Below are 21444 nucleotides of genomic sequence, written 5' to 3'. Positions count from 1 at the left end.
ATTGGGCTCAAAAAAACCCATAGCCCCATAGAACTTGAAGTCCATGTATTTGGGCCCAACTTCACCTAGACTGTATTACCTTAATAAACATGGTCATGAATAATTTTCGCTTCCAGTCACTAGTTTAAAGTCTCATTTCTAATGTCATAATATTCTTTTTGGAAAATTATGGCCCCATTTATAAAAAAAATGACCATAAAGTCGCGCATGTTCTGAGGGGCGTGGCTACCGTTACAGTTCATGAACGGGATCCCCCGCCCACTCGAGTCAAAATAAAAACCAACGAAGAAGGGGGGAAGTCCCGCCTCGTTGTCTGGGCCAGCCAATGGCCAAACTGGGCTCAAACGGATCTTGAAAGATGGCGACTTACAGTGCAAGGGATTTCAGGCTTCATTTTACGTCCATGTTAGACCCGGGGAACGCTTTGTCCATATTTTTTACAGTCTATGACACAGACACATGTTTTTTTACAGACACAATTAGTTGTCAACTAACCACCTGAGTAAGCTAATGGGCTCCATCCACACCAGGACCCCAGAGCAGCTGGGAAACGTTGAATCTGCCTTACCGTACTGGCCAAAGCTGAACTGCAGGCGGGCAAAGTACATGCACGAGCAAAAGAGTAGAGAGTTCTTTCCAGGTGCTTCAAAAACGCCACTGAGCAACTTCCATCGAAAAATGAATAGCTAAGGGCAGGGCAGTTTATATATCTAGTCCATCTATTCTAAATTCAAGAAAAGCTGTGGCAAAGTGTCGTCTGTCTTAAGACCTTCCTTAGAGCAAGACTGCTGCTCGCTTTGGGTCCCATCTCACAACGCATGGACAGCCACAAGGAACCTAGCGCCGCACAGCCCTGTCTTCCAGCCTCAATGTGCACTGCTTGCAACCACCACCCATTTCTTCCACTATTTTTAATTTACTTAATTTTTGTCAAAAACAAAAAAAAACGACTCTTACGTAAGTAAGCCTTCTTCCCGCAGATCACGTGTCACAAGTGAAATGCATGTTGGGAGGGACACAGATTAATGTATGGGTCAGTTTTCTGTGCAACACTCCCGGAATGGGGGAATTAGCAGCCACAACGTTACGTGCGTTATTATCGCCAACACATGCACTGTCACCACAACATGTAATGTTACCTACACTAGTACACTCCAAAAGTTACATTACTGTGACAGTAATCAGTCAAATAAAATGATAAATACATACAGAGATGCAATGACAGTTTATGACAATCTATCTATCTGAAATAATAACATTAATTTTGTGCTCAACAATTCTTCTTCTACAGACTCTAATTGTGTAAATTAAATAATGCACAACAATAATTTAACTCTTGCAAGAACGTACGCAACATGAAAACAAATGCACACACGCGTCCATTTGGTTTCATTTTACGCTCTCAAGAGTTAAAGATCTAAAAGGGTCCATTTGGTCACCAACTCTCCATTAACCCATTCTGAACGGGAACCCATTTTGGTGTTATAGCATCATGTTATGCTTTAGCTATTGAAAAATAGCAGATCTACAAGCTCATAGCGCGCCACCGAGTGGCGCGCTACGAGCTTGTAGGTCTGCTATTTTTGAAAAATCGAAGAACGACTGACGTTTTTTAGAATCTGATCTCGGGTCAGAATGGGTTATAATCAGACCAGTGTGTGTCCAGTGGAAACCTCGTACGAATCTGATCTCAGGTCAGAATGGGTTATTTAGCTGGGGGCCACCTGGAGCCCCTTCAGGACCACTGGTGGTCTACGGACCACTGGTTGAAAACCGATATATAACAATAGACAGGTAGGACCTCCACAAATGTGTACACCGTCACTTACACACCCATACGGGGGCCATTTGGGACCCACTGGTGTAGCGGCGTGTGTGAGCCAACATGTACAATAGAGCGCCGCAGTCCCGCCCCCTTTCAGAAAAGCGAGTGGCCCAGGAAGTGGAAGCCCCATGCATTCTCCCATCGGCACTTTTAATATAATTTATTTAAAGACGGTTACGCCGCGGACAAAGCCAATTCGGATCGTGACGAATCATGACAATGAACACAATATTTTGGGACGATCAAATCATTAGAAAGAAGAAAAGAAAGTCATTATTGTTAGAAAGAGAGACAACATTTGTTTTATTTTTCGTCTTATAAATTATTTGATCGGCCCAAAATATTGTGTTCATTGTCATGATTCGTCACGATCCGAATTGGCTTTGTCCGCGGCGTAACAGTCTTTAAATAAATTATATTATAAGTGCCAATGGGAGAATGCATGGGGCTTCCACTTCCTGGGCCACTCGCTTTTCTGAAAGGGGGCGGGACTGCTGCGCTCTATAGCAGCACCCTGACTCTGTTGGACCAGAATGGAACAGAGCCTTCATCAGTATCATCGGTAACACCTGTGAAGGAAGTAGGGAAGGGGCCCCAAAAGTTCTTTCCAAAATGGCATGTGTGTATATAGAGCTATTAACACAAACTACACTACAGCATAAATTATAGTATGGCGTGCAAAAACATCTACAAGATCACAATGCAATACTTTTGGCTAAAAGATTTGGTGTTTATTCATCATAAATGATTAACCATATAACCTGAGTTGGCTTTGCACTGCTTTTTTAGCAGTGCAAAGCCAACTCAGGTTATATGGTTAATCATTTATGATGAATTTAATTTTGCCCATGTTGACAATACCTAAAATACATAGGTACGGTACACCAGGTTGAACATGGTCAACTCTTACCATGATCTTGTCAAATGGCAAGACTGCCACAATCTGGGCCCTGGCCAGCTCATCCCCATCCTCTCCTTGGACAGCTGCCAGCTGACCCATGGCAGGGCTGGAGAGGGGTTTTTGGGCAGACAGGCTGTAGAAGATGCGCATGGTGTCTTCCATGGCCTCTAGGGCCTTGGAGAAGTTGTCGCCTACATACCTGAGGTCAAGGACACAAAGAAAGAGAAAGTGTATTTAGTGGGCATGTTTTTCAGTCAGATTATCATTGTCTGTGGCCACTTCAAGAGCACTAGGCTCTCCCCAAAGCTTAGAACAATGGAGAAAACCATAGCTAGATAGAACATAGAAATATTGATAACCCACCAATTATACAAATAAGAAATGGAGTTAAAGAGTCCAGAACCTGTGTCCTACCTCACAGTGACAGCATTGCAGTCTTTGGCGTCAGTGACCAGTGCAGAGGCGAACTGCTCCTTTGGCATCTCCAGAGGCGGAGGCACCACAGGGCTCTGAACTCTGAGTCCTGAAGGGATCAGTGGACCGCTGCCGACATGGCTCTTATGGGTTTTTGACATGTCCAAGTCTGCAATAATGGAACTATACAGGATGGCCTGTATGGGGTCAAGAGAACAGCATTAACCCATTCTGAACGGGAACCCATTTTGGTGTTTAGCATCATGATATGCTTTAGCTATTGAAAAATAGCAGATCTACAAGCTCATAGCGCGCCACCGAGTGGCGCGCTACGAGCTTGTAGGTCTGCTATTTTTGAAAAATCGAAGAGCGACTGACATTTTTAGAATCTGATCTCAGGTCAGAATGGGTTCATCAGACCAGTGTGTGTCCAGTGGAAAACCTCGTATGAATCTGATCTCAGGTCAGAATGGGTTAAATCACCATAGACCAGTGGTCCTCAAAGTGGGGTCCAGGAACCCCCAGGGGTACCCAGCTAAATGACCCTTACAGCTCTATAGCTCAGTCATGGGGGTCTGTGGAGTAATGCATAAAAAAAAACTACCTGTATGACTATTAATTGTTTTGTATTATCCAACCAGTATTATACTTATTCTAACCAATCCTTCAACTTTAAGCCCTTTCGTGAATGGGAAAGTGCTGCGTCACCACTTGCACTCCCATTTCAAAAGTAACCAAATCTACAAGTTCGCAAACCCAGACTTTTGTAAACATTGTACCTAATAATGGCATGTCGAAAATAGGGACGCCAGGGTTAAAGGAGAATTCCATACTAAAAGGCTTTCTTACCTTTCTTTGTAGTTTTTACGTCCCCATCAAAGAGGTCCAGGTGTTATTTTGTGCAAAAGCTCCTTATTGGCTATTTCCCCTACCATAAGCCTTCAATGCATTGCATTGAATTGAATGGGATGTATGGGGTGGTTATTATTTACATTATGAAGAGAGGATATATACTTTTTTTATTTTATTTTAAGCGATGGAAATAAGCGAATTAGAACAACACCCCATACATCCCATTCAATTCAATTCAATTAATTTAGGGCTTATGGTAGGGGAAATAGCCAATAAGGAGCTTTTGCACAAAATAACACCTGGACCTCTTTGATGAGGACGTAACAACTACAAAGAAAGGTAAGAAAGCCTTTTAGTATGGAATTCTCCTTTAATGTGGCTAAATAGTGGTGCAACCGTGAAGCATCTTGTAAGGAATAGTGAATCCACATTGACATGCAAACAAACCTACCTTGTTCTTGTTATTGGGGAAGGGGTATTCCACAGTGCATATGTCTGGCAACATGGACAGGTTGCTGTGAACCTGTTCTGGGAAGGCAGTCTTGTACGTGTCCAGGTAAAGCTTGGACAAAGCATGGGCCCACAAACCCTGAGAGTGCAGGTGGAATTTATTGAAACGTTAGTCAATTGTCATAAGGATAAGAGGGGGAAAAAGTCAGATGACAGAACATCAAATATATCAATGTCTTGTAACTGCAAAATATTCATCAACAGATGAATGGATTAACCCATTCTGAACGGGAACCCGTTTTGGTGTTCAGCATCATGTTATGCTTTAGCTATTAAAAAATAGCAGATCTACAAGCTCATAGCGCGCCACCGAGTGGCGCGCTACGAGCTAGTAGGTCTGCTACTGTAGGTCTGCTATTTTTGAAAAATCAAAGAGCGACTGACATTTTTAGAATCTGATCTCAGGTCAGAATGGGTTCATCAGAACAGCGTGTGTCCAGTGGAAACCTCGTATGAATCTGATCTCAGGTCAGAATGGGTTAATCAAGACCAGTGTGTGTCCAGTGGAAACCTCGTATGAATCTGATCTCAGGTCAGAATGGGTTAAGTACCTGTGCATACTTGGACAGCAGCTCCTTCAATTTGACACGCACATCTGGCGATAACAAAGAGATGGAGGGGGACGTAACGACAGATGGACGAATGTAAGAGGCAGGAGGTACAGGTTTGACCGGGGAATCGTCCACTGGCTTTGAAGGGAAAAGGAAGGTAGGACTGGCTAGCGGACTCTTGGGGCTTATGGTGGGTTTCGGGGTGGGGGGGGGGGTGAGGATGGCAGCCGGGGGGCTCGTCCTTGGCTTGGGTGTAGGGGAGCACGTGGTGGTGGACACAGAAAGAAGTTTGGGAGGGAGAGGCGGGTAGACCAGACAGTCTGCTCTGTTGACAAGATGCTCTATCTGTAAGCAAAAAGGCAGGGGAACATGGAGCAAATAGTGAGGACAATGGTGAATGTGAAAGGCGCATTTAATGTTTAACACTACGCCAACTGTCCGTTTAAACGGCACACACACACAAAAAGATGTTGCTTGAAAATGCGATTCAGTTCAATTGGGACCAATAATTCCTCTCCTTTGTGTGCAGATGAACTAACCGATTTATATATTATTCATCTTCCTGGTGTCAGTTTTGTCAGAACCTCCTCACCTGGTTAGCAATACACTTTAGTTTAAAAGAGACAGATTGTGCCTTGCAACATGTTTTTAGAAAAATAAAAAGGAACAGGTTTGAATGTAGAATGTTTCCAACCAACAGCGACAATACACAGACTACCAACTCACCTGACAGATGTGTGTCCACATGTGCATGTCTATGAGGGTCTGGGGATGGAGCTGCTCGTTGAACATGTTCTTGTAGACGTCTGGTAGCTTCGACTTCCACAGACCACTGTAGTGCTTAGCAAGCAGCTGAGTTAGCCTGCTCTGAACTTGCTCTATGTGATAGACAAAGACAGTGTTTGGTTAGCAAGGTAGACTGACTTTTTTTTTTAAATTAAAGCTGTATTCAAATGAACTACTTAAAACAGTCATTATTGTTTAGTAGTAGACCAAGGGTCAAAGGCCCCCCCTCCTTTTTCCCCTCTAGACAAAATATTTGCTAAATATACAGATTTACAAGCTCAAAACACATCAAGTTGCATTGCGGGCTAGTAGATCTGCTACTTTCGCCGAATGTTTGCCTCAAAGTTGGGGCATAAGCGATCATTTTCTAGAGATAATTTTCTGTACATGATTAAATATGAGTGATTATGATTGAATGAGTGATTATGAGTGAAGGTGTTCCGACTCAGCCTCGCCTCGTCCACCGTATGAAAATGTACGACTACGTCTTTATTCTAGTTTGTTGCTGGATCTATTTAACCCATTCTGACCTGAGATCAGATTCATACGATGGTTTCCACTGGACACACACTGGTCTGATTAACCCATTCTGACCTGAGATCAGATTCTAAAAAATGTCAGTCGTTCTTCGATTTAAAAAAAATAGCAGACCTACAAGCTCGTAGCGCGCCACTCGGTGGCGCGCTATGAGCTTGTAGATCTGCTATTTTTCAATAGCTAAAGCATAACATGATGCTGACACCAAAATGGGTTCCCGTTCAGAATGGGTTAATGCTGCACACACACAATAGCGGCTACAAATGCTACAAAATGACCATTTTCCGCTACGCTGTCAACTAGTAGCTGTTGAAATGTTGCTCGACACTAGTGCTGCCAACGAATATTCTATATCCGAACAAATTTTCGAATCAAAAAAATAAATGAATAACCGAATATATCAAATTAAGGTCTGAATATTAAAAATAAAAAAAATGCCTCTGGGTTCTCGCGAGACTGACCGCATATAACGTTACTGAGCAGTTGTTGTCGCGAGATCACAGTAGCTTGCTTCTGCGTCAACGCAGGGAAACTAACAAACAAAACACAGCGCACATGTCAGGAGCTTATATACTCTAAGGTCAGGAGCCGATCGAGCAACATTAATGATGGCAGCAGCGGCAGTCGGTTCTTCCCCGCGACGAGTGGTTTTCACCCCGGGCAATCTTAGAAGTGCTGTATGGAAGCACTATGGCTTTTGGTCAGTAAACGGGGAAATTGTTTCAAAGAAAAAAGTTGTTTGCAAGATATGCAAGTCGGAGTTAGCCTACCACGGCTCAACAACCAACCTGGCTAACCATCTCGAAAATATACATCCAGAGCATGAGGCATTGTCAACACCGAAACCAAACAAACAACCACGTTTGAGTGAATACTAGTATTCACCGCCTGCGGCAAGTTCTCTCCCTCCAGCGAGGCAAGAGGCTTGCACAATGAAACTTAGACTGTCCCATTTCATTAAGTGTTCCGACTCGGTTTTCAGCAGCAGCAGCAGCAGCAAATGCGCACATTGCGCAGAGAGAGAGAGCTGCCCGCCTGTGTTGAATAAATACATCTACACACACTACACAGTTGGTTTATGTCTCATGTTGCACAGTATTGGTGTAAATATAATGATATAAAACTCCGAATGGCTCGAATTGAAATCCGAATGGGTCGAATTGCTCGAATCCATGTGGGTTTTTAAAAAGAATATCCGAATGTAATTTTTGGACAATTCCGGCAGCACTACTCGACACCCTCACTGAATATAAAGGCTTAGGTTAAAAGGAACGGACTGACAGGGGAAAGAAATCCCACTTTACAAACCGGAATTGTGTGAAGGGAGAACATGACTGAAAATCGTTACAAGTGTCGAGCATCCATTTGTATCTCCATGTTGCTGAAAACGGCTTGTTGCCTTTGCTTTGTAGTCATAGCTATGGTGTTAACACAGCATAACACCTTAAAGGACCTATAACATAAAATTCAACTTTTTCAATTTCTTTTGTGTTTTTGGGGCTCCCATGTGTGTTTTCTATCCCCACAAATAACCAATTTTGAACAATCAGGCCTTCATGTCATATGGGTGTTTTAATGGAAATTGCTCTCAGAAACAGCTCGACTGATTTTGGCCTCATCGTGATGTCATCAATGTCACCCTACTTTGTATAATTCCTCCTTTTCTCAGTCTTCAGTTGCAAATTTGCAATTCCACTTCGTTTACAATGTCCACCATTGTTGATTTTCCAAGCTGGCATGGAATGGAAACAAGCCTGGTTTTATCTAGCATGAGTATTATAATGACTCAAATATTAAATAATCTGCATATCAGCACCCTCTCCATCTCAGGACATTGTGGTACTGCAGCTAAAACTGCTTTCAAAGTCCAGAAATAATTGACAAGGCTGGTTATATCAGAGTGGTGATTGAGGCTCAAACCATTAGAAATAACTTTAAGGGACATAGACAATATGATTATTAAATATTAAAAGCAGTTTTAAAATGCATGTTATTTGCGCTTTAAGGACCTTTAAGCATTCTATTTTGACACAAGGACAGCATATTATAGATGACTTTATGTTATGGTGCAACATACCTCCAGGCTGTTCTTCTCGGTAGCTGTTCTTCTGGGTCCTGATGACAGAGAGAAGAGTTAGTCCTGAGAGGGCGATCATTTTGTTCAAAACACATTGAGATGCATGCTTCCAAACACTGGCACATGAAATGCATGTTTGACTGCTCAGTGTCGGTTACAGACTCAGCACTTAAGCTGGACAGGCTGAGCAGAAGGAGGTGAAAGGACAGGTGCCCTGTGACAGAGGGAGAGTTAGGCCTGAGAGAGCAAACATTTTATGTTCAAACCACGTCAAGATGCACGCTTTTAACAGAGGCTCATTTTCCATTTTGCAGCAAGATCAAGTATCACAGAGCAATCCAGTCCCCCGCCGGATAACCCAAGTGTTGTCATTCAACTATCCTAGGACATGTTGTGTTGTCAGTTACACTCACAGGTTAAGCCGGACAGGTTGAGCAGAAGGGGTCACAGGGCACAGGATTGTCACAGGGACTGTCACAGGGACTGTCACAGGGACTGTCACATGGCACCTGTGACAAAAGAGGGAGAGTTAGGCCTGAGAGAGCAAACATTTTATGTTCCAACCATGTCAAAAAAATGCATGCTCTCAGCAAGACAAAGTATCACAGAGCAATCCAGTTCCTGACAGATATAGCAAGTGTATTCATCCTAGTCCTTATAGAAGATAATGGGACATTTGGACCACTCCTGTGTCGTCAGTTGCAGACTCACCACTTAATATGGGCAGGAGGAGCGAAAGGGAGCGAAACCACTGGTCCCCTGTGGCAACAGAAAATAATTAGGCCCGAGAAGACCTGAAACATTTTAACCCATTCTGACCCGAGATCAGATTCTAAAAAATGTCTTCTACATCCTGACAGTTTTCATTCTGACCTGAGATCAGATTCTAAAAAATGTCTTCTATGTCAGTCGCGGAGAGGGTGAGCCTGTCCATAGACCATGAAAAAAAAAAGAATGGATGTCACACCAATACGACTCTGCAGGCAGAAAGATTAAGCCAACTCTGGAGTGATTTCAAATCCGCCATATTTCTATATCCGGGTCCAGACATCCCAGACGAATGCCATTGGTTGGGGCCCGTTTAAAAAAGGTTGTCTACACACGTCAGTGAAATTAGGAGGCAGTTACTCCCTGGAAGGGGGGGGGGGGGGAGGCAGTTGCCCCCTGGCCAGGGGGAGGCAGTTTAGTGACCAGAATTACTGCATGTTTGGTGAGGGTACCTACCCTAGGGGATTAGGGAGATACAGTATGACATTTTGCCCCCTCTGTGTTGTCAGTTACAGACTCACCGGTTAACCTGGGCAGGTGGAGCAGAGCGGGGTGGAACCACTGGTCCCCTGTGCTGAACAGGAACGGTAGCATTCAACATCTGATTAAGCTGCCTGTAGTTAGAGAGGAGCGAATGTGATAGAAACTTTTAATATCCTAAATGATTGCAGTCGAGCAGGAACTATGAAACTCTATACTCTTAAATCTTTGTTAGAAAAAAATAGAAATGTATCTAAATATATCTATATTAAATTTCCCCATTCAATAGAGCACCGAAGTCCTGACGTAACTCGCTCATCCCTTCGATTCCCCTGGTTCGCGGAAGTAATTTCTCTATGGAGAATAACATGGGGTGATCTTAATATCGTCTACTATAAGCGTTGTGGTCCAAAAATAAACAAGCTGTCTCAGCGTTATTGTCAGGGAGGTGTCTCTGTATCGTTTGCAACAGTCAGTCACTCATATATGATACAGTCTGCTTCTAGCGAAAATCTAACTAATTCAGCAGCAGTAACATCAGCGTTTTCTTTCAGTCAGTTGATTCTTCATATCCATGTGAGTGAAGCGGCCGGGGTGACATGTATATTTTTCAAACACAGTTCTTATATGAAGCAATCTAAAAATCCTCCTATGGCGATTTCAATGCAACTAAACAAATACATGAACCTGGGGACTGACGCCCTCTACTGAAAGTGACGTCAGACTTCGGTGCTCTATGTCAGTGGTGTTTAATGTTTTGACCCGTTTTTTCCACCCAGTGTCAATTATCTAATGTAATCCTGGGTGCTTTAAGTCTCCATTGTTTTTGTAAATCTATTTTCCCAGTCTTATTTATTGAAAAGGCCGTCATTTTTTAAGAGAAATAAAGAACCCAAAACCGGTTATCCTGGCCACTCGGCCAACGCTACACTATCAATAAAGGCAAAACAGCCAAAAGAAGAAATACAGGAGCGTATACCTGCCCCTTTTTTTTCCCCATTCCTAAGCGAATAATGCTGGTCTGACAAAATTCTGTCAACCAATTGCTTGGTCAGAAGAACTACCAGTAGTAGTACTTCCTCTGTGTACCACCAGTGGTTTGGGAACCTCTGAATTAGATAACATGTAGTGATATGATTATATAAATAGTAGCTAGTCAAGTGTCTTGTCTGTTTTGGTACGATTGATGTGCGACCGATCCCACAACCTCCTACCTGAAGTCTCCTGTGGCACTGACACCGCTTCTGGACATATAGGGCCGTGATGATGATGATGGACGGCTCGGTGACCAAGAAGGAAAACCATATGACGACGGCTGCCGGAGGAAAGACTTGGGAGTCACTGGAGGGAGAGAGAGAGAGAGAACATTAACTTACCACTTCAAGTGTCTCTCTTTTCTGAACAAAGGAGAGTGCACAGTGCACATCAATAGTGGGGTGGTACTGACCACGGGAGATAAACTTGAACAGAAAGGAGAGGTTGCACAACTCGTAGTCACGATGCAAGAAACTTATGTTAAGATGACCAACGTTCGGCACAAAATGCCTTCTTCAGGGTTACCCTTTATAATTTTTATCCCACGATTTTGTAACCCATTTTTTCACCCTGTACCAATTGCCTAAGCTGTAATCCTGGGAGCTACTCCCCCCTCTGCCAACCTGGGGAGGGCCTTAAACTGAGCTCATGCTTCCTCCAATGTGTGAGGAGTGAGTGTGCCGCTTCTTATCACCTGACTGGGGGTGGGTGTGTGGAAGGGGGGGTTTGGATGGAAGGAACACGTATATCATACATGGGAAACTGGCGGCCGGTGGGCCACATGTGGCCCCCACCTTCACTTAATGCGGCCCTCAGGTTAATATCAGAATACTGATATATTATTGATTTCAGCTGTTACAATTCCAAACATGCAAACATGACCCTCTTTTGTATGTCCAATGTGTTTGGATTTAGTTCATAAAGTTAACTTACCGGTAACTATAACTAAATTAGACAATTCTTTTTCAGGATTTCAATTCAAATATAGCAAAAATAGCTGATCTACAAGCTCAAAACACGTCACGGTGCGACGCGTTTTGAGCTTGCAGATCGGCTATTTTTGCCACGACAGCAATGTGCAACGTGGCCCTGGAGTCTGGTGTGTAAATATTGTGGCCCTCTGGAGTGAGTGTGTAAATATTGTGGCCCTCTGGAGTGAGTGTGTAAATAGTGTGGCCCTCTGGAGTGAGTGTGTAAATAGTGTGGCCCTCTGGAGTGAGTGTGGAAATAGTGTGGCCCTCTGGAGTGAGTGTGTAAATAGTGTGGCCCTCTGGAGTGAGTGTGTAAATAGTGTGGCCCTCTGGAGTGAGTGTGGAAATATTGTGGCCCTTTTCATCGTCAAAGTTGCCCCCTACTGACGTATACAGATATGATGCGACTATGTTCACTATATACGTTATTTTGATAGTTCATTAAAATAATCGTGATATGGATTTGAAGTCATATTGTCCAGTCCTAGTGTGATTGGTTCTAATGCATCTCTCCTACCGTTGGGCATGTAGAGCCTAGCGGGACTGGGTCTCATTCTACAGTTGACCCAGCGGATGGTCTTGCTGGTTTTCTTGGTGGATTTTTGCCTGGCCACCAGCTCAGCAATGTGGGCCGTCTCCTGACACACTGCAGCAAAGCACATTAACTGCACAACACAGACGCACAAAACAAAATATATCAAATCACCACAATTCAGAAAGACAGTCTGTGTTCACAGACCATTCTGTTGATTACATTTATCTAGAAAGCAACAGCCATTTAATGTTTCACGAGGTAAATATTAAATAACCAAATAAAGTCTGGGTTGCAGTAGCCTCGGAAACCCAGACGTTTTTATACATATTCATTTGGGGGTCCTTGACATGAAAGTCTGAGAACCACTGGCCTAGTACATACCAAATTAGTTTGACTCCGTTCCACATAATAAATACAGTGACTATAGAGAGTATGCACTATGCACATGCATGATTTTCCCATCAGGACACACCCCTCATCTAGACTGAGTGGCAAAACATGGAGCAGCATGGAGTGTTGGAGTTTGGAAGCGCTCGTTGGAAATTACTCAACCGTACTGCTGCTTACCACCCGTTTCTAAATGTCACAATGCAGGAGGCAGCAAAATGTTGTTATTGAAAACAAGCACTTCCAAACTCTGACACTTTAACATTGTTTAATGCAATCAGACGGGACTTTTCTGTTTGGATGAACGGGCTGTCAAGGCCAGAAAGTAGTTTTTTGCCACTCAGTGGGCGTTCCCGCATAACTGCCACGTATGATGATGTCACGCGTATACCCTCTATTGCGGTAACAAGACTACTCGCCCCGTTTCTGTTTTCCTCCCAGACTTTTCCCCAGTGAGGCGTTGGTGGGAGAGGCTGGACAGCAGACGGCTGGACTTTGAATTTCTCTAACTATAAACTTTCATGACAGCAGAACAGTACAAATATAATTTATGAAAAGCTACTACGGTGAAGTCTGTTCACAGAAGTTGTTGTAGGATATGTGGGGATTATCTGACGAGGTACCATTTGAGGGGGCAAAACCTTACATATACTAAATAATACTAAATTGTTTATAGGTAATAATATAGCCTTTCCACAGCAGTAAATACAAACAGCCAATAGCATATTACAAAGTTATCCCCCTCACTGGGGAAAATTCCGGGAGGACAAACGGTCAAGCACCGGGGCGAGTAGTCCAGTATTCATACAAGCTAGCAATGTCTGCCTCTTTCTTATACTGTAGCTATACGTTTTGACCAATTTGGCCAATGTTTTTATTGCCACCACAGGTCACAGTTAACTATGAAATCGGTCATGCCTCGTGACATCACGTGATGTCATCAATATTAAGCCCATTCAGTATATGGAGATCCCTGATGTCATCAATATTGGCCAGCAACTCTACATCTCACCTCAAACCCTTAGATCTCCATAATAGTCTATATGGAGATATAAGGGTTTGGGGTGAGATGTTTGAGAGTGTAACATGAAACCTTGGTTTCATTTGAGTTTAAGATCTATAAGGGTCCATTTGGTTACCAACTCTCCATCGTTTAGTAGCTGGAGACCACCTGGAACCCCCTCAAGGAGCACTGGTGGTCCCCGGACGACTGCATAACAGAGCAGGCAGCGCATGGTCACTGTTATGATTCGAATGCCATTAGAAAATAAAAGCCTGGATACCGAGGCTACTGTATGATGATTGATGGATGCAACACAACACGTCATCACTGAAAGAAACCACTTAATTACTTCTCCCATGCGGTTCTCCAGGCGGACCACGGACGGGATGGAGCGCAGGTAGGGCTCCAGCTCCTTGTAGCCGAGCCTCCAGAGCGGGATCATCTCTCCGCACAGGGAGCGGTACTCGGCCTGCAGCCGGTGGATGGCCACCCCGGCCTTGCTGGACTGGAGGACGGACCTCAGCATCTTTTTCACAGACTCCGCGTCCGACATTGTTTTAAATCACTGTACTGAAACAGAGAGACAGCGGTGGAAGTGGAAGATATGATTTAATTCAAACGTTTAAAATTAAGTTCAGCGTGTCTGCGGTCGGTTGGAGGCCATGGCTTTGCCAAAACAAGAACACATCTACAAGCTATCAACTCGTCGCGGGCAGGTTTGTCCCAAATTGTCCGCGACGCGTCGTTAGCTTGTAGCCTATCTGTTTTCTTCTTTGACAAACGATGGCGTGTGGTTGTCTTGACTCTTCTAGTAAGTATAGTACAAGTTACAACGCGGGTGGAAAGCTTTAAATACAGAAGACCGGCTCATTGATAAACCACCTGTTTGACATCATGACATGGGTGTCGAATATCACATAAATGTAAAATGGAATACCGGTACGTCAAGTTTAACGTTACTTTGCTTCTTTAACGCGAGGCGAAGTCGGGAGTTGCAGCTGCTAAACGACCACGCCAACCAACACATACACACGTTTGGTCCAGCAGGTGTGTGTAGGCTTAGCTTAGCTCTAATTAATTACACGTTTTAGCGACAACGTCGAATCGTGAACGAACAATATTACTTGCGAGAACTAAACGAAAAGCTTTGTGTTGTGTTGTGTCGCGCGTGCTGCTCGACGTATATTTTACACTTTTGTACCTGTTTTCTGCTCCTTGACAAACTTTATCTCCAGACTCACTTCTGTTCTGCGTACCTTTTCTCTCGCTACAAACTACAAGTTACAAAACTCGCGAGATGAGATCATGGCATATACCGCGTGTGTCAGGGCCTGGAACAATGTTGCCAGACTTTGAGAGAAATAAGCATCCAGGTCTATGAAAACAAGCCCAAAAGAAGCGACTATTATTGATTGATTGATTTTGAGAATGAGAATCACTGGTCTAAACGACATTAGGAAACAAGCCCAAATAAGCGACTACACTTCATAAACAAGCCTCAGAAAAACCGAAAACCACAACAATTACAAATATTTACAAGCAACTACAGAAAAAAACCAAAGTCGCTTATAAATAATAATCGGACATGGCAACACATGTTGGGTGTGAAAAAGAAGACTTTTTTTCCTATTCTGTATCTGTAGTCCATGTATAACATGACAGTTATTTTATTTTACGTAATGCATGCAGGCCTATTTATGTATTTGTTTATTTATACAAACTAATAGCTAAATACATAAACATGTAATATAGAACCAACTAAAAGGATACAATAGTATATGAGTGAGTAACAAACAAAAAAACAGAAATACACAAACATTATTTCAGGATTCAGTAAATCTATTTGTTGTAAACTGACTGATTTAAGTAGCCTACATAATTCTGTTCTAAAAAGAGAAGAGTAATTTCATTTAGAATAAAAATCACTACCTTTAGAGGTTCATCAGATCATTAATAGCGCCATCTTCTGCATTATTATAGTAACACATATAGCTGTTTTAGTTAAATGATAAATAATGGCTCGAATTTATATAAGCTTTCCATGAACCCAAGGACGCTAAAAGTGATCAATAACAAACAAGTATATAATGCCATAAGCTTGAGAGAAGTGTGTCTTTTCAAGGCAGCCTTGAAAGAGTCCAGGCAGTGAGTGCTAGACTCCCTCAAGTACCCCCATGGGTCCCCGGACCCCACTTTGGGAACCCATGCTCTAGCAGCTAGAGCATGGGTTACTTACATAGGGGTACTTGAGGGAGTTCCAGGGGGTACCTAGCTCAATTATAGTTAGGAACCAAATGGACCCTTATGGGTCTGGAACTATGGAACCACCGGTACGCATTTGTACACTGTCAGAGTTAAATTAACAGTGGTTTTATGAATTGGGGGTCTCAGAGATAGAAATGCCATTAAATCGGGGATCCGTAGCATAATGCGTGGGAAACTGGGGGTCCATTAAAATAATATGTTTCGGTCCGTGGCCTAATAAATGTTGATTTTCAACAGTTCAACAGGGACAGGGTGTGGTGGTGGGGGTAGCTCTGGTCCATAGCTCTAATCATTAGAGCTATGGAAGGCATTAGACTTTAATCATGCATGAAATGCAGACCAGCCTCTCGTCTGTAGCAAAAATATAAAGAACGTTTTCGCTACTCACCAAAGGTGGCTTGTGTTATTAGAAAGCCTACTTTCCTTTAAGTGGACGCACTCTGAGCCCCCCACCACGACACACAAATTCATGGACTTTTTGTCCAGAAAGGGATTTTTTTTTCCCACTGGAAGGAAAAATCTTGTCTATAGGGGTTTCTCTTGCCAATATTGGTAGATGGCGCAGTGAGTAACTAAAAGTATTTTTCTTCTGGTGAAAAAATAAATCCATTTCTGGCCAAAAAGTGCATTTTATGGGGGGGGGGGGGGGGGGCTCAGAGTGCGTCCACTAAGGAAAGTAGGCTTTCTAATAGCACAAGCCGCCTTTGTATTGTTGAGTAACAAAAACGTTCTTTATATTTTCGCTACAGACGAGAGGCTGGTCTTGTTTTAATAGTTTAATAAAGTACAGGCCGTTCTCCATAGAGTATCAAATAGTGATGACAAAAAAGATGATATACGTTTGACTCTTATCATCAAATTAATTTCCCATTCCAAGTGCATTTGTCTCATACGTAACACCAGTGCTGCTATTCCATATTTAAACTATTTTCAGCAATGGTATAATACAAAAAATTCAGTCGGTAGCTCAGTCAAAAAAGTGTGGGCACACCTGGTTTAGGCTAACTGTACCATCACGCTGACATTTCTATAAGTTTGACACCAGCAAGGCAGCAATCAATATCAGCATAATTATATTATGGGCACATTTCTGCTGCTTCATGCAACCAGAAAACAGAAAATGCAATGTGTTCATTAGAGCGCACCACCAAGCCGGAGGCTCCACTGCCAGGCATTGGACCTGGGTCATTTTAATCTGTTTTAATGCTACCATAATCATTAAAGGCATTAACAATGGCTCTGAATCCCCATTGGAATCGTTTAACTTATGAAATACCATATGCAATGGAGGGAAAGAATTCCTCATAAGTTTACTTATACGTATGTATTGATGCTGACTGAGTCTTTATTATTCTTCACATGGCGTGATTATGATCTCCGGTGGTGGCGGTGACTCTGGCTGGCCGTTCTGCATCCGTGAGGCCATGACCCATGTCCGAAGCACTGTGTCCTGGTCAGGATGCTGGCTGTCTGACTGTGGTGATGATGGATAGTGCTTTCTGAGGAGGATCAGACGAGGGTTCCTCATCAAGGTGTAGAGGAGCAGCCAGCGTCTCCTTCCTCTGCTGTGTGCAGAAGACTCTGGAAGGAGAAGAGATGAAGAAAGAAACAAGGTTGCTTCAGAGAGACACGGTCAGACACCAAGGTTGTACGAGGGACAGAATGGGAATTATTGGACATAACATGAGACATGATTATGAACCTTTATTTAAATGTATAGTATACAGACTTACTGAGGCGAGCCTGGCCCTAACATGTGGGTCACGCACGCACGCGCACACACACACACACACACACACACACACACACACACACACACGCACACGCACACAACTGACCGGTTGGTCTGTTGTTGAATGTGGAGTAAGCAGAGGCTGTACGTCTCTCCAGAGTGTTGGAGACGAGAAGCTGACAGAAACACACCATCACTGGATTGTTGTGGTAGTGATCAGCGAATATCATCCCAATCCATGTACTGTAGCCTGGAATATGAGGGAGATACAGTTACACACACTGGAGTGGACAAAGATCTTATCAATCTGTGTACTGTAGTTATACACACTGGAGTGGACAAAGATCTTATCAATCTGTGTACTGTAGCCTGGAATATGAGGGAGATACAGTTACACACACTGGAGTGGACAAAGATCTTATCAATATGTGTATTGTTGAAACTTGGATGCTAAATACACATACTGGAAAAAGATAAATAATCAAATTGAACTTTAGTAATCAATCATGCAAGAATAAAATAATATAATAATAATAATAATAATAATAATAAAACTTTATTTGTATAGCACCTTTCATGACATGAAATGCAGCTCAAAGTGCTTTACAGAACAATGGAGAGTAAAAAAGAAAAGCAAGGCAACGACATGGTGCGAGACCATTGAGAGCTTTATACACAAAAGAATTTTAAAATCAATCCTAAAAACAACCGGAAGCCAGTGCAGTGAAGCCAAAACTGGAGCAATATGTTCTCTCATCTTAGTTCTAGTTAAAACTCTGGCTGCTGCATTTTGGACAAGTTGTAATCTGTCAGTTGTTTTCTTAGGCAGTCCTGAAAAAAGTGCATTGCAAAAAAAATAAAGGCGTGGATTAGCGTTTTTGCATCGTCCAAAGACAAATAGGCTCTGATTCGTGCAATATCTCTAAGGTGAAAAAAGGCAATCTTGGTAACATGATTAATGTGTGAAATAAAATTGACCCCAGGTTCTTTACAGTACTGTTACTTTCTACAGTCAGGTTGCCAAATATGCTATTTACAACTGTACTAAAGTATGAATGCTTGTTATTATGAATACTATATTATGAAATACAGTTATTTGAACAAAATCCTTTTGACTACTGTGCCAAGATATTAAGCAATTTCAAGATGTTTGTGTTCAGAGAAACTTTACCATAATTCCATGGTCTAAAAATTAACAACATAGATTATTCAAAGTCAAGTAAGTGGCTCATGCTCCAATAATCAGTTTTACTTGCGGTATCATTTGTTCTGCAACATGTTCTCATTGGTGGAACGTACCAGGGTCCATGGTCTCGTACCCTCTCTGCATGATGGTTCGGTCGATACGGGAGACCAGCCATGTTCCAACCACCACGCTGGACAGCAGTCTCAGGATGCAGTTGCTCAGCCCCATCACCACATTGTAGAAGAAGAAAAAGTAGTTGAAGCAGTGGAATGCCTTCCTGATGAGTGGGGCACAAAAGGTGCGTTAAAAAAGCAACTTCACAGAGACCTCGTGCCATTATGAACTCGGTGTTAACACCTTAGTCTTAAAGGGACACTTCACCCTTTTTGCAAAAAAATATATGTTAATGACGTTTAGAAGCTTTAGAACACTTTCCTGGGGGTCTTTATGTGTGTAATATGTGGTTTTAGATATTTTGGATTGTAGCAGTGAGCCTGTTGTCTCTGATGTCATGGACACTGGGCTCACTTCCTTCCTGGACTACATGTTGTCTCAGTAAGACAGCTCTCCCCCCTATCCACAAGGAGGAGCAGTGCACCAAAGAATTATGGGAATTGTAGTCCAGGAAGGTAGTGAGACCAGTGTCCATGACATCAGAGACAACAGGCTCACTGCTACAATCTAAAATATCTAAAACCACATATTACACACATAAATATCCCCAGGAAAGTGATCTAAAGCTTCTAAACGTCATTAACATATATTTTTTTGCAAAAAGGGTGAAGCGTCCCTTTAATGCGTTCTATGTCTTCAGAGCTTGTCTCAATGGAATGGTAGGAGGAGGAGTAGTTTACCCCAAAAATCACGTATTTTCTCTCATTACACACAATCCTAGAATTCATGGAGCTCTTTTTGGGGGGTTTGTCGCATTCCTAATCCAGTGAGTGGCAGAGTCTCGGGTAGGAGACTCAACAAGTCTACTACTACTTATTTAAAGAGTCTACAGTACAGTAGGAGACGTCTCCCACGAGTCTCCTATTGACCCGCTCATCAAATTATTGTCTCAGGAATGCGAAAAACAGTTCAAGGATAGAAAACAAGTCATTTTTGGAAGAACTAACCCTTGAAGCATCACATAGTTTCTGCTTAGATGTTTATGCAGCCTGGGAAATTAATTTGTCAATTAAACTACACCAATAAACCCAAATGTATGCTACGGGTGCGTTCGGAAATGCACACCGGGAGGCTGGAGCGCACTCGCCTATTAGTTCGTATTGGCAGTGCGCTCAGTGTGCCTATAACAGAACGCACCCTAGGTTTTACCCGTTGTCCTGTGACCTGTGACCTGTGTGCAGTGTTGTTTTTGTCCTGTGACCTGTGTGCAGTGTTGTTTTTGTCCTGTGACCTGTGTGCAGTGTTGTTTTTGGCAGCAAATTTAGATTTTAGTTTTAGTCATAATCCCTTGCATAGTTTTCACCTGGAATGTTTTAGTGTTAGTCTAGTTTTAAATATAGTTGATTTAGTCGAACAAAATGTATTTCGGCAGGTCTTGATGCCGTCGTAATGACGCGTTGTGAGCTTGTAGATTGGCTATTTTCAGCATGCAACTAATTATACTTGATGTCCCTGACATTTTAGTCTAGTTTTAATTTGTTGACAAAATTGTCAGTATATTTAGTCTTAGTTTTAGTCATCATAGCTTAGTTTTTATTTAGTTTCCATTTACTTTCCGTCAGTGGAAAAAGACAAGTCGACGAAAAATGTTCGTCTTAGTTTTAGTCAACGAAAACAACACTGCCTGTGTGTACACTTTCATTACTGTTGCCTACCTGTTGTTGAGAGCTAGAGGTTTGTGTTTGTCAGTGGGAGAAATCCTGTCCTGGAGAAACAAGATCTGCACCAGAACAACCTGCAGAATCACCACCGCTATCACCACACCTATGGTTAGACTGACACAAGCAGTACAGACAGGTCAGTATCTATCACCACACCTATGGTTAGACTGACACAAGCAGTACAGACAGGTCAGTATCTATCACCACACCTATGGTTAGACTGACACAAGCAGTACAGACAGGTCAGTATCTATCACCACACCTATGGTTAGACTGACACAAGCAGTACAGACAGGTCAGTATCTATCACCACACCTATGGTTAGACTGACACAAGCAGTACAGACAGGTCAGTATCTATCACCACACCTATGGTTAGACTGACACAAGCAGTACAGACAGGTCAGTATCTATCACCACACCTATGGTTAGACTGACACAAGCAGTACAGACAGGTCAGTATCTTTAGGTATATCACACAGGTCAGGTGTCTGTCTGTCTGTATGTCTGTGCAATAGACAGACAGACAGAATGAGAGACAGACTATTGATTATGATCAATCAATCATTCAATAGACTCTATTAATTGATTGATCAATATATCGATAGAGGATAGGCTTTTATAACCTGACGCTGCCAGATGAGGGCGGTATTGCGGAAACATATTCCCCAACACAACACTCATCTGGGATCTCTGACGGAGTTGAGCCCTGAGTCAGATCTGCTTCGTACCGAACCAATCAGCGTGAGCTAAAGGCGGGATGCGGATGTGACGGTATATAGACACGTCGATATG

At 42.8% G+C, this 21444-nt stretch overlaps 2 protein-coding genes across 2 annotated transcripts in view; both read right to left on the bottom strand.

Annotated features, from left to right (window-relative positions):
- LOC308312509 (tudor domain-containing protein 7B-like) overlaps nt 1–14185 on the bottom strand; it is a gene marked incomplete at both ends in the record, with an annotated part of 30200 nt that extends 16015 nt beyond the window's left edge. The window contains 11 exons of the mRNA XM_080759118.1: nt 2736–2925; nt 3141–3337; nt 4444–4581; nt 5054–5398; nt 5780–5931; nt 8454–8491; nt 8867–8962; nt 9743–9835; nt 10916–11042; nt 12225–12372; nt 13982–14185. Coding sequence (XP_080615244.1) covers nt 2736–2925; nt 3141–3337; nt 4444–4581; nt 5054–5398; nt 5780–5931; nt 8454–8491; nt 8867–8962; nt 9743–9835; nt 10916–11042; nt 12225–12372; nt 13982–14185 — 1728 coding nt within the window. The remainder of the gene's footprint in view (nt 1–2735; nt 2926–3140; nt 3338–4443; nt 4582–5053; nt 5399–5779; nt 5932–8453; nt 8492–8866; nt 8963–9742; nt 9836–10915; nt 11043–12224; nt 12373–13981) is intronic.
- Nucleotides 14186–17245: 3060 nt separating this feature from the next.
- stra6l (STRA6-like) overlaps nt 17246–21444 on the bottom strand; it is a gene marked incomplete at both ends in the record, with an annotated part of 15770 nt that continues 11571 nt past the window's right edge. Inside the window, 4 exons of the mRNA XM_080759117.1 lie at nt 17246–17478; nt 17736–17879; nt 18929–19092; nt 20645–20764. Of these exons, the coding sequence (XP_080615243.1) occupies nt 17246–17478; nt 17736–17879; nt 18929–19092; nt 20645–20764 (661 nt within the window). The remainder of the gene's footprint in view (nt 17479–17735; nt 17880–18928; nt 19093–20644; nt 20765–21444) is intronic.

The sequence above is a fragment of the Protomyctophum bolini genome (genome assembly GCF_963924005.1).
Source record: "Protomyctophum bolini genome assembly, chromosome: 3".
Classification (NCBI taxonomy): Eukaryota; Metazoa; Chordata; class Actinopteri; order Myctophiformes; family Myctophidae; genus Protomyctophum; species Protomyctophum bolini.
This window is presented reverse-complemented; position numbering and strand designations above follow the sequence as displayed.